Genomic DNA, 16812 nt, shown 5'->3' on the forward strand with positions numbered 1-16812 from the left:
CAAAAATGAGGCCCATGGCTTCATAAAACTCTAGACATTGGGCGAGGGTCACTCTAGCATCGGGACACACAGAGTAGACCCAGTGTCAGGTGCAGGCTCCACAGGATCGACCTGGGAGTGGCCCTGGATTTTTGGAGTCATTCCGTGCTTTGTTGGATGAATGAGGATAACACAGAGAAGTCTAAGAGTGCTTCGACTTCTTGGATTTCTTTTGTGGTACTTACAAGAAGAACTCTGAGATCATGACTATGACTGGCACAAGTGACTTTGAAGCTGGTCCCGGGACCTCCCTCGAGAACAAACCTGAAGCAGTGTGGAGTCACGAGGCAAACAACCAGAAGTTTCAAGGCCTGCAATGGTCTTAGATCCATGGTCCTGCAATCTGCACAAACTGTGGAATCATGGTCCTGTTCTAGGCACCACAGGCACACCGAGTAGGGTGTCTGTCACAGACAATGGCTTGTGATAGGTATCACGTGGCTTGAAATCTGTCGGTTTCTTCAGGACATAGTCCAAAAAGCAGCAGGAGAAAAGGCTCACTGGTCGAATTCGACAATACGGTTTAACAAGTTCAGTCAAAATTTGAATGAAAGGAGTTCGGACCAGATCTAGGGCAATGGTGTGGAAAAGAAGGAACTGAGTTCAGAGCATTGGGGTGGTGCCTCTATAGGCACCATGCATTTATTTCCGGTGCAGACAACGCCATGAAGAGCCGAACACCACTACGAACAGATGCGCCAATGGACTGCAAAAACATTGGCGTATCAAGTCCAACGCCTGGGGAATATTCGAAGGTAAGGAATCTGTGGCTAGAAGTCTCTATCAGATAATTAGATTTTTTCTTAGGTGATGCCTTCAGGGCATGAGAAGTTTGAGGATGTAATTTTGAATTAAGAGAAACGTCAGTGCAGGTGGTTATCGCAAAGAGAGTTGTTGGACGAGAAGCATAATGGTCACTACAGTGAGTGCTTTGCGATTACTCCTACAACCACAGTGCACCTAGGAAGAGAAGCGCTAACAGAAAATAAAAACTCTGTCCTCAAGCTGATCTGATCTAAATCTCTCAGAGTGCTTGGATCCTTGCGAACATGGGGCAATTTGCACTTCACAATGCAAGTTGCTGCCAATGTATATTCAATACCCACAGTATGCTTCCAGTACCATGTAAATTAATTTGCAATCCAGAATAGGTATACCATCATGTGTACAACAATGGCCATTTCCGAAGCCAAAGCCCCATGGTGAGGAGATGTTATTCATTGACAGGCTATCTTTTAAACAGATGTTGTTTGGGTTTTTCTAAAGCTTTCATGCTCCTGCAGAATGCCTTTATTTTCTGGGAGGATATTCCAAACATTGCAGCTTTAATTTAAATTTCCTTTGCCCCGTGTATGTTTTTCTTCACACATGGTGTGGTTATCAGCATCTTTTTGTTAGGTTTTAGATTTAATTTTGACATTCATTTTTTATTCTTCGCTCTAAATATTGTGGGGTGTTAGCATAAGATAAGGCGGGCATAATGCAGTCCAATAAAAAGCACAACAATATTCAAAGGCAAATATGCCCCACCGTCTATAGTAAACACACTAAGGCAGATTCCTCACAAGGGTGTAGTCAAATGAGCAATGATGGTTCTGACAATCAGGACGCAAATAAAGATGGGGCTGGTGGCAAAAAAAATCTTTTTTTAATACAGGTCCCGTGTACGAGCCTAGGACTGTGAGAGAGCTATCTAAGAGACAGGAGAAAAAATATGACAAATACCAGAACACTCTGTGAACACGTGTGTGCTTGCGGGAGGAAATATGTAACTATTCAGTCTCTTCAGAGGAGAACAAAGGACTGATATGAGGGAAAGCCAAGTGGATACAAATACAGGGTTTGGGCAGGTCAACATACATGCTCAATTTTTTCAAGAGTGTTTTTCCTCTGCCGAAAAAACTACTTGGTCAAGAAGAGTTCTGTCAGCTCTTCCTGGCCGGGAATGGCAGCCCCTTATGCCAAAGGACGGCAGCTAAGTGAGCATGGCTACTGATTAAAGAAAACAGGCATTATGTCTGCTACACTCAAAACACGGATGCAGTATTATCACTGCAGACACTAGAATACCAAGACACTGACCTTCCTGAACATTCAAAAGTTAGATATCCTAAGAGAATAGACCAAAATGCCACAGCAGTACCGGGAGCATTTGCAAAATACTAAGTGAAAATTACTTTATCAAGAGAGAACAACAACAATTCTAAAGCTCTTTCATAGTTGTTGAAAGTGCTTACTTTTTCGATGCAGCATTCGGTAGGAGGATTCAAGCTCAGAGATTTCTTGCGGTGAAGGTCTTTTAGCTGCTGCCGCTATCCATAGTCGCCCACGGTGTGAGCTATACCAGGTCCTACCTTCCACCCTAAAATAGACAATGAAGATCAAATTAAAAGAGACAATTTTCGAAAACAATGCTCTCAGTAACCCATGGAATAAAGTAGGGTACACTAACTAAAACATAATTGGCTACATAGTTCCCATAGTGATGAGTGTCGCAAGTCTTCCATATATTGCATAATTGAGTCATACGAGTGCATACCATATAAAGCAAGTTAACTTGCTTGGAGTACTTAATAAATGTGCACTTGATTGCAATGTTTTGAATATGGAGTTCCGAGTTTAGGCTTCATGGCACAGTAAAGTTAGCAGACAGGTTTACATGACTTCACATAGCATATGGACTAATTCAACCAAGCTGTTAAATGGCTGTTTATAAATTAAATAGGATCTTGACTAACAAGATAGGGATGTATGATGAAATTAAATTGGATTGGGGATTATTTCTGGAGTAATTGCCGAGTAGTTTATAAAACTTACCATCGGTCTATTCCATAGGATCTGCAGAAGAATAGTGTATTGTAAAAAACTGGATTGGTTGCGAGTCCATACGTCCGCTATTGTCTTTTTTTATTGGGACCCAAGTACCCCGTCGCAGACTTTGACTCCTCCATGGCAGCGAAGCAGAGCAGTCCATAGTGGGTCCCGAACCCCATGATCACAATCCCCCCACCCACATCTATAGCAGATTTAACATCACTATAATATATATATATATATATATATATATATATATATATATATATATATTTGACAAGTCTACTGTTTTTCTTAAGGGATCAACACATTAATAGATATCAGGCAGGTCTACTGGCTTTGTCAAGGGACCATCTCATTAATATCACAGCCACGTTATATATTTTATCAATATGTCAATCTGTCAATGGCAACTATATTTGTATTAATCAACACTCATATGTATAAGCATATTGACAATAAAGCATTTTCATTGAAAAACAACCATAAACATTTGCCAGTCTCTGTATGCAGACCACACAATGCAGCCATAATACCAATCACAATGGGTCAGTACACTACTGAGCTTAGGAGCCTAAAGCTCCAGCTCAGAGTGCCTGAAACTTAAAAAACCTGTCCTGGGGTCAGGCTGTGTATGCCCGGGGAGACCTAGGGCCAGGAGATGTGGGGGTGGGGGGCTTCTGCACCTCTGCAGTCCACCACAACACAGTGGGGATAATAGAAAACTGTAGTGAAATGTGAAAGTAGTCTACAACTACCTATAGGGTACTCAGGGATATGTTTATTCAAGGGTCCCTTTGATAGGATTAAAAGCAATATAGTGTAGACGGTCAACACAAGGTTACAAAGCATGACTATCTAGCGTGTGATTTATAAAACTTCAGGTCCCATGAAGGGGAGACATTGTGAAGGAGTCATGTGTAACTTCGGCATGCTGATGGAAAATCCCAACAATGTCAACAGGCCGGCCATCGTTTGGAGGTGGTGTATGTATCACTGTTTCAGGTGAGCCCACTGCCATGGTACGGGAAGAATGGCATCCCCAACCTACGTAGTTGCATGTGACCACCACCATCACCTTAGTAAACATCTAGGGTGCACTGGTAAGGTCAAAAGGGAGCACTAAGAACTAAAAATGCTTAACTTAAACTGCTAGTAATGCCTGTGGAACTGAGGAACGGTAATGTTGACTTAGGCATCCTGCAAATCCAACGTTACCATACAGTCTCCTTGATCTAGGGCAGACAGAAATTGGGTCAAGGTGAGTATTGGGAACTAATCCTGAAGAAAAAAGTTCAGAGGGTGAAGATTTAGTATTGGACGAAGGCCTCTGTCCTTTTTCGGCACCAGGAAATAACAGGAATAACAGACAGTCCCGATCTTTGATGTTGGCATCCTCTCCACTGCTTTCTTAGCATTGAGACCCTGAACTTCCCCATGGACTATGGAAAAGTTGCCCTCCGGGAGATGTTGTGGTGAGGGTGACATATCTGCAGCATGTAACAGAAAGGGTAGTAGCAACCATGTTCCAGAATCTGGAGCACCCATTTGTCGGGTTGGATGTGATACTCCTTCAACCAGAAGTGAAAGCTTTTGCGACCCCCACCGGGTGATCAAGCGCTGCTTATAGTGACGCTTTGCGGCAGGCACAGGAGGGGGGGCTGGAGTTTGGGTAGATTATTGCCCAAGGGGGCCTGGACGCTGGCATCTTAATCCCCTGCCTCTCCCTCAAAAGGATTGAGAGGCCTGTAGTTGTTGAGGCATATTTTGCAATTGCCTCTGTTGATATCTCCTCCCAAAGCCTTACAGTAGGACAAAACTGTTGGGGGACCTGGCGCACTGGTGGAGCACACCCACGAGAGTGCACCGTTGCCTTACTCTCTTTGAAACAATCTTGGGCAGATTTGCCGTTGTCTCCAAAGCGAAAGTGTTCGTCAACGGGTATATACCGTTGAGCGAATCCATTCATGGTGCTTATCAAATGGATTACTTTACCATGTCTAGTCTATCTTAAACAAGGCGCTGGAGGTTTGGCCTTATTGTTGGGACTGTGGGCAAGATATGCAACACCATGCCCTATAAGGTGAGCATGCATCTCCCCAGGAGCCAACTGTAATTGACTGATCTAAGGTCAAGACTAGGCGATCATTGGGGCCCGAATGAGCACTGGGGGGATCCAGTTGGGAACCGGAGATTTTGTCCATAGCCTCCTTAAGTTCTCAGAGCTCGTGCGGCATAACATCACGGTCAGGAAAGTCAGGCCGGAGAGGCATGACAGTTGGAATTGGTTCCAGGGTCAGAGAAGTTCGCTGGGGCTTTGCGGTACCTGGGACGTCACATGACTCCAAGTGTTGGGATTCGTGGAACGTCAGAGAGCCGTGTTTGGACTTGTTACATTTTGTACTCTTCTTAGACTTACCCAATGACCTCAATTTGAAGATGACCAGTCAGAAGATCGGCCGTGAGATTGAGAGAGCGTCAGTGCCCTCAAACGCAACAGGCCCTTATTAGACTACTGTGATGTAGCTTCAGCTAACGGATGGCGGTGGAGTTCATCTTAGCATATTTCTCACATGATGCAGTGACAGACAGTGGATCCATCACTGACATCCGCTTGTGGCAGTCATTGCACAGTTTAAGTCCTGTAGATTTTAGGAAGGGTAATGCACACTGGAATTACGGAGTGAAAAAAATAATTTCAAGTCTGACAGACTTGAGGGATGAGCTTTCGATCTGCCTCAGAGGCTGTGGAAAGAAAGGAAATGACATTAGCATGCAGAGATGGTTCAGATATAGTGGACCTGACGTCACATTCCGCGGGACGGACGCAACGCGGAGCTTCTTGATGCCACTTATGAAACACAAGTGAGTTGCTATGAAAATCTTACGGATCCAATCTGGTGCCTGGGGAAATTCCCAAGGTAAGCAATCTGCAGTTAGAAGTCTTTTTCAGAATGTGAGATTACCGATTTTTGAAAGCAGAAACACAAGAGAGAATATCAGAATTTTTGGTCTGCTGAATATTGCAGAAAAAGAAGCAAATGTATGTTTCAAGTTCCTGGAGAAGTGGATCCTACAATCTCTAGATTAAATTTGCACAGAGACTTTGAAATTGAGGGGGCGCAGAGTTCCATCACATCCTACTAAATGTAGGTCGTATCCGAGTGCTGTGAACATTAGACCTCTGCAACATATTCCCTTAATGATAACTCTCTCCTGGGCTAAATTAAATCATAATTTCAAATGAGATGGTCACAGGATTTTTTGAGCAAGACTATGCTATGGGAACAGCCCAGAGAAGAAATATCTTTCTAGATCTGCAACCAATGATGACGTTTATGGGGATTAGGCTTGGTTCTGTGGATCCTTCAAGAATAAAGAGCAAATACATGCAAAAAGCTCACATACTTGAAAATGTAAAAAGCTTGAAAGTATCTCTATAAAACCACAATGAAGAAATGTTTTTTTTACGTAATTTACAATTTTCCAAAGATGTTCTTTCTAATTTGATTAGTTATACTTTTTATGTGATGGAGGCCAGAGGGGCAAGTTACTGGCACCATATCTTCCAGGAACAATTGCATACAAAAATAGTTCCACAAACTTTACAAAAAGTTCAGAACTCTATAGTTTGTAGATTTGGCATACAATCATGGAGATTCTATAATAATGTGGGCGCATAAGGCCATTAGGGGCGCTAATTTTAAACGCATGGCATTTTTTTTGTAAGTGGCAGCTTTATCCACATTATACATCATCTCGACTACACAACATCTATCTCAAGGACGTGTTTCAGGTGTAACTATCGCAACGGGATTGACTTCACATGTGCTTCTCATGCCCGGTCTTAATTAAATTCTGGAAGCAGATTTTCAAGTGGCTTACTGGAAAGCTACGGATAGTCTTAGTCCCTGATTCAAAGGCTGTCCTTTTCGTAATTGTTGATGCGTTCAATCTATTTATCCGGCAATGATAGTATGTTTTTATTGCATCTGTAGTCGCTAAGTCCTACAAAATTGAAAATGGTAGAGGGTCCAGTTTTTTCCCTATGGAAACTCAAGATTACTCGAATTGAAGCAAAAGAAAAATTGTACTCTCGAAGAGTAGGAACCACAATTACATTTTTTGAAATTTGGGGTGAGAGGTAGGAGTACCCCCGGGGCAAATCTATTACAGAATCTGAATGTGCCCTTTTTTTTCTTTTCTTCAAGAGGGATTACTGCTAAGATTGAAGAATAAAATATAAGCTCCAAAACTGATCAGTTTAGGAAACGAATATGTATATTTATGTCTGATTTGCATCTCTTATTTATATGAATGATGAAAATGTCTTTATGAATTGTAATATTTATGCTGTTACTAACTGTGATAATAAAATAAAAAGGAAAAAAAGAAGATGAAATGGGTGGGTGAATACAAATTGAGACAGAGACAAACGTTAGGAAAGATATTATATTTATTGTGATTTCATCCTACCTCAAATGTTGAGTATCTATTAGTCGGCTGCTCTATGCGCTCAATTATTTCACCTACACTGTATTGTAATATATGAGTTCCAAAATAGAGATACCTCATTGTGCTTGCTTGTGACAAACAGGAGTACTCCAATTTTTTCACATGTGTGCTGGGGAGGAGGGTTCTTGAAGGACTGTTGGTACTGGTTTCATATTGGCATGATATCATGAATTTAGGGAAAGGGTTTTTAGAGGACTTTGGTTTGTTTGTTTAATGACGTTTGGTACATTACTGCTCATTGTTCTTGCCCTCTCTTACATTTCTATGTAATCGATCTCTTTCTTTCCTTTTCTGGTCTTGATATGAGGATCACTTTAATCTCAGAAGGTGAACTGAAGAGCTTTGGAGATTTTATTTACGGAAAGGTGATCAGGATAGAAAGTCGTAAATTTGTTGCATATGTGTTTAGCGATAGAAACTCAATATCCTATTTCTAAACACAAATAGTCTTTACCATCCTATGAAATGCAGAAAAATCCTGGATTATGATAGGGGATTAAAAGCAGATATGATGCTGCTCCAGAAGACCAGAATAAATAAAAGGAAGATCATGCAAATGAAAAGATGAATGGGTTAATAATTCGGATTTAAAAAAGCAAACCTTAAAATCCTTAAAATCCTATTGGTTCGCATATTGGATGGTCTGAAGGAATTGAAGGTCTTGAACATTAATGGCCCTACAACCAATTTGCTTGATTTCGGTATACGTGATAATTCCCAAGTTTGCATTTGTACAGGATCCAAGAAATCCTGCCACAAATGTTTCTTCTCCACCCCTCTAGATTGCTGCTGTCACAGTCTACTGGAATCAATACTAATGAAAGCACGGCTCACCTGAATTCCATATAGCTGTGGAAAGTAGAAATTAAATTGGGGATGGTGCCTTTTCTGTACAGGGTGGACATGTTCTGGCATATGTAAAGTACAAAAGGCCTCTTTGGAAGCGTATAAATGTTATCCAACATAGGTGGAGAGGAGGGAAAGACACTGCAGTCCAGAAAGTATTTAATCCATTTATCTTCAGTTGCTCTTGTACAAGGATCTTGTATACTATAATCTAGTGTCTTTCCCAAAAACAATGATTCAATCTGCAATTGATGGACAAAACTGGATGAAACTCTAGAACCTTCCCACTCACTGTATAGACTTCCCCAAAGCATACTACTCAGGTTTAGATTTAATAGTTTGACACTCCTATTCCTCCTGGAGGTAAGAGGATCATTGTGCGAAAGCTGTTGCACTTAACATGCCAGAATTACTACAGTAACAGCTGAGTAATACCAACAAGACTGAGTTCTGTTCAGGATATCTGATTTACAGAGATAATTTGGGCCTCAAATGTGTGCTTGGTTGAAGGTAAAAACCAACCAGAAAGACAATATAATGAAGGCATGACTTAATGAAAGGTAAACTGTTGACTGATACTTCTTCAATTCTAGCTGCTGATCGCTACAAAGGACACCTTGATCAACAATTGGTCTTTTGAGGCTACCAATACATGAAGATCTAAATGTCAGTCATTTGCAGAATAGGAAAAAACAGGAGATCTCTTCAGGTATAAGTCACACCAGACAACACAGAAAATCATTAATAGTTCGACATGCAGAAAATAGAAACACTATCCGAGGGAAGAGTGGCCACAAGGCCCAGCTTGTCGAAACACCTCACTTGCCATTAACTGACTAATGTTGACCTTAATGCAATAACAACATCTAGAGATCCCTGGTCAATTCTCTACCTGCTCTGCCCAAGGACTAGACAAGAGTTGGAAGACTGCTGCAATTTGGTGCTTCTGCTCAATCTCCATAATAACTACAAAAATTAACACAAAATAAGGTGTATGTCTAAAGCACACAGACACCCAAAGGGGTATTTTGGCACTCATAATAGATGTTTGTTATACAACCCAATAGTTCTCATGTTTTCGACCTCAAGAGAATGAAATGCCGAGAAGACCTATCAGGATTCAAGCTTATAAACAACAAGGCCAAAAACAACAGTCTCCATACGGCTCAAGAAAGAAAAAACGATAATAAGCCAATTTTGTGTTTGAAACTACTGAAACGCTTCTTTCTAGGAACATGTTTACATAAGGAAATGAACTTTCTCTGCTTACTTAGGACTCTGATTTAAGCCAACATTTATGGCGGCATGATGTTGCACTTCCTATTTGCAGTAAGAGACTTGCAGTAATGTTAGAGAGTTGATGAACCCTTGATAAACCAGGTTTCTGAATTGGACACAAACTGAAGAAATGCACCAACTACAGTCAAAAGCAGATAATCTAGCTTGAAAATGAAAGAATGCCGAACCTCAGCATCTGGACCAACAATGAGCTGGAGTAGAATGAACACACGAGTGGAAGGGTGTGGATACTATATCATGATTTTGAAAAACATGTTCTTTTGAGTACTGAAGGAGAATTGGATTTCTGTATGCTTCGGAGGTCTCCTAAATTCAGGATAGTGGTCACTGTGTTGCAAATAGTATATATTATAAATATAAAGGGGCAACTATGTGCATGTTGTTGGCCTGAACTGAAAGTTTTTCGGCAGCTGACCACAATTATCATCAAACTTCCTAACAAAGGACTAGGCTTCTATTTTAGGATTATGTAAATATAACTATCAGGGTACATGGAGAACTATCTAACTGCAGATTTCCAACCTTTTGAATTCCTCAAGGAGCTGAAACCTTTTCCAGCAATTGCACATGTGCCCAAACATGATGGTATGAAGCTGCATGGCAGTCTCTTCACACCTACGAAAGGGGTGCAGCAAAGCAGTTTACAGGTATCAGCCCTGCGCTCTGATGCCAATAACAACATAGCATTATGTGCCCTTATACAGAGATCATCAGTAATAGACTGCAAATGATGACAGTGAGCAGAACCCTATTAACACCTAGACGTCCATGCCACAGAACAGGGAGGGAGGGAGGTGAAGGATCTGCAGTTCCACCAGTAGTATTACTGAAGGTAACTTGGTCTTCTGATGGATACTTTTACCACAGAATCTTCACCTTTTTAAATCAACACCGAAACATGATGTTTTTCAGGCCAGAGCAAGCTAAATGGCCTTTGTGCTGACCGGTTTCGATATAGTAGAGCCTGGTGAAGGTGTGGATGTGTCCATGTAGCTTCCTGACAATTACATAGAGGAACAGTCCTAGCTAAAGTAGCATAGCACATCTTTATACAAAGGACAATCCATTTGGATAGTGTTCGTTTCTGGACGACTCATCCACTGGTGAATCCAAACAAGGGTTGGCCATCCACCCAGAGCACCGTAGTCCTATCTACATAGAAACTAAGAGCCCTCTTAGGGTCCAGCTGATTAAACTTCTTGTCCAGTTTAGAGGGATGCAGCAGAGAAAGGAAAGCAGGGGGCAGGATGGACTGCCCCACATGGAAGGTCGTCATCATCATCTGAGGCTGAAAAGATGTCAAAGTCTGAAGTACTAACTTGCCCGAGAAGAAGGTGGTATATGATGATTGTACTGACAGCACTTGCAGTTCACTAAAGCAGCAAGCAGAAGTGATTGAAAACATGAAAACAATCTTAAGGGTCAGCACCCTCAAAGAACAACTGTACATAGGCTCATAGGGTGTGCACATAGAGAAGTAAGAACCAAGTTAAGGTCCCACTGTTACATATCAAAAGGCACAGGAAGGAACAATCACATAAATCCGTGAAAAACACAGGTGACTTAATTAGGGAGGGCTGATCACTAAATGTCGAAAGGTTAAAAGGGCTGACAGGTAACCTTTAATGGTGAACATGACAAAGCCTTACTGGGTAACGTATAGTGCAAATAGGCGTACTTCAGAAAGAGTGTCCTAGCACCAAGCCACAGTGGACAGAATAGATCAATTTGGAGGATCAGCGGCAAGCTGCCAAGATGAAGTTCAGGACCTCTGCAGCTAATCCTAAAGCTCTCAGATGGTTCCGCTCAATCTCCACACACTGAGACGTAGGTTGAAGAGATTCAGATGAAGAATTATGCTCTGTTGCTGGGACAGCAGGTCCCACAAAGAGCAGCTCAAAATACCAAACTCTCCGGGGTCCATGGTCATCAGAATAATCCAGGCAAGGTCTTGTCTGACTTCCCTCAGAAATTGAGGAAGTAGTGGCAAAGTGGAAAATGCATACATGAGAGCAGAATCCCCCTGATGGTGGAAGACGTCTCCCAAGGAACCCCATGAAGAGAACTCTAGGGCACAAAGTGGGGTAACAGTGAGTGTTCTCAGCAGTGTTGTAAAGAACGAAAGCACATGGCACAGATGCCTTTAACAACTTTCATATGTGAACTCCGCTCGTGGTCAGCCAGATGATGCCTGCTAGGATTGTCTGCTCTGTCGTTCAGTAAACCTGGTAAGTGTCTGACATTCGGGGTTTATCCCTAAAGGCCAGTTGGTGGCCACAGTCTCAACGCCTTCTGACACATCACACAGGACTCCAATCCACCCTGCTTATGTCAATACCAAATAATGGTTGTGCCACTCTTCAGGACCTGAACCGGGTTGTCGCTGATGGAAGGCAGGAAGGCTTGAAGGGCCCATCAAATGGAGTGCACCTGCAGAATGATGTTATAGTGCTTCTACTCCATAGGAGACCAGAGGTCTCTAATCTCCAACTTATCCAGGTGTCCTTTCAGCCCAGAGATAAGGCACCAGTCACCACTGAGAGCTCCGGATGGGAGAGGGAGAAAGTGGGAAATCTCTAGGACTGCATACCGATGAAAACAAGATTAACTGGAGATGGGGTAGTATAACAGAAAAACAACCTACATAACCTATTGGTCCGAGGTAATTACATCCCTGTTGGGCATGTAAAAATGCATCCTCCCTCCAGATGACTCCCGAAGGGGTAATAGGTGCACCTTACACACAAGAGTGATGGGTGAGGAGGATTGACCTTGCTACTGGACCCACCTTCTGCCACTAAAGAGACATGAATGGGCAGAATGCGCTGCTGAAAAGGCTAAGATGACTGTCACTGTTGGTAAGCAAAGCCCCAGGAAATAACCTCCGAACTTCTTATATTTTTCTTGGAACTGGTGGATGAAGTGTAGGATGCCCATAGAACATGCTTTAGCAAGAATCTACTTGCAGTGTTCCAAAGCGAAATCTGCTTTTTCTCCAAACGGCCAGCCCAGAGGCATATCCATAAGAGATACCCAAGGACGTTAATTCACCATAATACCATGGATAGTGGAAGTGACAGCCATGCCATTTTAACCCCAATGACATCACAGGAAGCGATATCAAATTATCTTTCATCTGTTGTCACTCTCCCCTCAACTGTCTGTTTCGTAGCTGTCAATATTTTTTATTATTCCTCCTTTATCTCAACAGCCTTTCTCACTGATCTGTTTGTTATATCTCACATACTGGCCACTCTCATCTGACTTTCTCTCCTGTTCTGCCTCCTTTTCACGTCTTTCACTTGTCCCCCACATCTTATTCCCTTGTCTCTTTCTCAGCCGTCTCTGTCTTAATACCACTTCCGTATCTCTCACCTTTTCTTCTCCCCACCTCTCCCTCAGGAGCTTTTTCTAACATGTCTGTGTTCTTACCATAACTTTCTCACTAGCTCGAAACTGTGTAACCTGTCAATTTATCACCACTATTCTCAATTGTCTCCCTGCTTCAGCTGCCATTTTCTCACCTGTCCATCCCACCTTTTACACCGGTCTTTTTAACCAATTTATTACGCCTCTCTCATATACCTGCAATCCGTTCTTTCTGAGCGGCCCTCTCATCATGGTCTCTAGAACCTCTCTCAAATGTCTCCCCACCCTCTGCCTCTCCTTTTTTCTGAACAGACTCTTTCTCACTAATCTCTCACCTCTTTCAATGTCTTCCCACTCTCTATCTCAGATGCCTTTTATTACTTGTCTCTTACTTATCCTTTTCTGAGCTGAATCTTTTCAACAAGTCTTTCCAACATCCCTATGCCACTCAGTTGATTATCACAAGCTGTTTCTTTATCACTTTTTTCACAACTGTTTTATCTTTCTCATCTATTTCTGCCTGTATCGCATCTCTTTTACTGGCATCCCTTTCACTGGTCTTCTCCTCTGTCTGACTCTTGGCTGTCTCTTTCCCAACTATCCGTCGACTACCTATTGCATTCAACTGTCACACTCTCCTTCACACCTGTCAATCTCTTGCTCACACCGGTCACCTCTCTCTGATGTCTCTTTAATCCCCTGCACTGCTCGCTCTCTCACCACTTTATCTCACATACACACACATTCATCCCTCTTTGCCACCATCTCTCACCTGTCTCTCTGAGAGTGCTCTTCCTGCTCTTCTTTTTGTCATTTTTACCTCATTGCCCCTTAGTCTTTCCCTTTTATCCCCCTTCTCTCTTGATTTTCTTGCTCTCTTCACATGCTCAGTGACAACAGGAGACACTCAGGAGCATTTATACTAGGCTTGTCACCCGATGTAGCTGAGGGACACAGAAAAGAAGCAAGGCTCATTAGAGCCTTCTTTAACTTCTATTTTTAAACACTGCCCTTGCCACATTTGAGGCCAGGGGTTGTAAAGACAGTGTCTGTGGTCGCAGGAGGGAAGCCAGGGGTCACAGCTGCAACCCCTATGGACCTCTAAATGATGTCCATGGAAATGCCTGCACATTTCCCGAAACACCTATGGCGCTCATCAAGATTTGACGATGAATCGCTACATTAATGTCCATAGTACAGCCTCACAATCTCTCGTGTCCAGGACTGCATGTAAAGTTTAATTGGCCACATCCTGGTCATTGTGAACTGCCTGGGCGTAAATAGTATGAAACTTGTATTGGAGGACAGTTCAGATCTTTCTCGCTAAATCAAGGAGACCATATCTCCCCATAAAACAGAAACATTCAGAGATCACAATGCTAAACTGACAGAAGAGAACACCCTCTTGCCAAGTGCGTCAATGCATTTCGATTCCCTGTCTTGTGAGGTAGTGGAGAGGGCATTCAGGTTCACCTGACTGGCGTAAGCCAGAACTACAAGATTCTACGATGTTGGCTGCTGATCCGGGGTAAAAAAGGTCGGAACACCAGGCGCAGGCCTATGGCGTCTAGCGATGGAGTGATATACTGGTGAAACAGAACCTGGTTTTGAACATATTGCTGTTTCCGTCAGGGCTTGGTTGAAAGGTAACAAAGACTTTAAAAGGGGTGCAGGTTCAGGAGCTAGAGCAGGACTGATCTAATTTCTTGTGCTTGGTGACATATAGATTCACCTCCTATTCCCGGAGGCTTTTGGGTCATCAGGGAGCATTTGCTGCAGAACACAATCATGGTTGGATCCAAGACACCAAAGGCAGACATCCTGTGGGTCTACAATCACCATCTGCTTTCTACAGGTGTGGCAAGACTTGAAGCCTATTGTCTTGGGGAGAAAGAACCCTGTGTCAAAAAACATTTTTTAGGTCGGTGAATAACTGACAAAAGTTCGGAAGCGGAACTCTAGATCCACATCTAAAATTGCAGAGAAAAAGAAACTGATCTCTGTGCCCTGGGATGGTGCCTAAAAACCGCTCTGCACCATTACCATGGAGTCTGATGGCGACAACTGATGCTTCTGAAAACCTTTTTCGGATTCAGCCTGGCACCTGTGGGAATCCAAAAGGTGAGGAATCTGCATTGAGAAGTTTCCATCAAAAGACTAGCTAAGTTTCATATTCTTCTTTTCAAGTATTTTTATTGAACTTATACAAAACTGCAAATGTCAGTTAGAATATTTTAATTGCAACAATAATCAACTCAAGGTATCCAGGGTGTCTAAGTAATGAAGGCGTGCAAGTAAAGTCTGGGCCCAAAAATGGGGTAGATGATGGCAGAAAGCATTAACAGACTCGAAATATTCACAAACTAAATGGATCTTAGGACTGCAAAACACTTACTAGTATTAAATCTTTAAACTAAAAAATAATGCTCTCTAGTCTTGCACAGGAAGACACTGGAAGATGCTCCTCAGTGGTGTGAGGTTACATGTTCTGTTATGTTACCACAACTTGTATAGCGCAACAGCTGCCCCAGCAATGGGGGGTCCCGGCGCTGACAGCAGAGCAACTGACACATGCTGGTGGGACTATGGTGCAGGGAAGAGGTGAGTTTTAATGGCCTTCCTAAATTCTAAGTAGTTGTCAAGGCTCCGAATGTGAGCCGGCAGTGCATTTCAGGGGAGAGCCGCTCTACTACGAAACTAGCGACCTCCAGCATGGACTCTCCCTGTACGGGGGACCACCACCAGGTCTTGACCCTGTGAGCGTAGATGGCGTGAGGGAATATATGGAGAAGAAGAAATTGGCCAGAATGCTAGGGGAGGTCAACTTCAAGGCTTTAAAAACGATGCATAGAGCCTTGAATTCGATTCGCCTGGCCATGGGCAACCAGTGAAGACGACGAATGGCGTTAGACACCGAACAGGACCTGCGCACACCAAGAAGAGTTCTTGCTGCCGCATTCTGAGCCCATTGCAAGCTCAGAATTTCAGCCTTATCGGACCCCAGATACAGAGAGCAGGCACAGTCCAGTCCTGATATTACTGACACCTGAATGATGATTTGTCGTGTGGATGCGTCAAAGAAGCCCCCGTGGTTTGGACTCGAAAGTTGAGGGACGAGTCTAGCCACACCCTCAGATTTTTCACAGCCTGCTTGTGGGGGGTGGGGGGGGGGGCACTAACAAGGTTGCGGGCCACCAGTTCACTACACATTCCATGGTCCTTTCCTACCAACAATACCTCCGACTTGCTGGCATTTAGCTGGAGGCAGTTGGTGGTCATCACTCGGCGACTGCCGCTAGGTCGCCCTGAAACTTGAGAGCGTCCCGCTCGGCCTCATTCGAGAGTGCCACCATCAGCTGAGTATCGTCGGCGTAGGAGACCATGGTCAGTCCTCTGCTCTTAGCTACTGCAGCTAGAGGTTGGACGTAGAGATTAAATAGCAGGGGACTGAGGGTGGAACCCTGTGGCACCCCTTGTCTAATGGGGTGTTCACCTGAGACATACGGGGGGGGGGGACTGTTACCACAAACGACCTCTCATGAAGGAATGAGGCAAGCCACTCCAGAGCTGGACCAATAATTCCTGCCTCCTCCAGGAGGCGCAGCAATATGGCATGGGACACTGTGTCAAACGCGGCACTAAGATCCAAAAGAACCAGAGCCGACGTTCGACCAGCACCCAGTGCCGACCAGAGATGTTCTGTCACAGCCAGGAGAACGGACTCCGGCCTGTGGCCTGGTCGGAAGCCATTCTGGGAGGGGTCCAGTGTGTTATTCCTAGTCAGAAAGTCAGACAGAAGGGAGTGGACATAGGCCTCCGTGATCTTTGCCGCCCTGGGGAGCAAGGAAATAGGACGATAGTTCTCTGGTTTAGCCGGGTCATGAGAGGGTTTTTTTTAGCAAGGGTATCACCTTGGCCTGTTTCCATGCC

The 16812-nt window shown here is 43.4% G+C and overlaps 1 protein-coding gene across 1 annotated transcript in view; it reads right to left on the bottom strand.

Moving 5' to 3' along the window:
• TRIP4 (thyroid hormone receptor interactor 4) overlaps nucleotides 1-16812 on the bottom strand; it is a 461936-nt gene that overhangs the window by 213597 nt on the left and 231527 nt on the right. The window contains exon 10 of the mRNA XM_085643987.1: nucleotides 2277-2401. Within this exon, the coding sequence (XP_085500113.1) occupies nucleotides 2277-2401 (125 nt within the window). The remainder of the gene's footprint in view (nucleotides 1-2276; nucleotides 2402-16812) is intronic.

The sequence above is a fragment of the Triturus cristatus genome, chromosome 3_1 (genome assembly GCF_964204655.1).
Source record: "Triturus cristatus chromosome 3_1, aTriCri1.1, whole genome shotgun sequence".
NCBI lineage: Eukaryota > Metazoa > Chordata > Amphibia > Caudata > Salamandridae > Triturus > Triturus cristatus.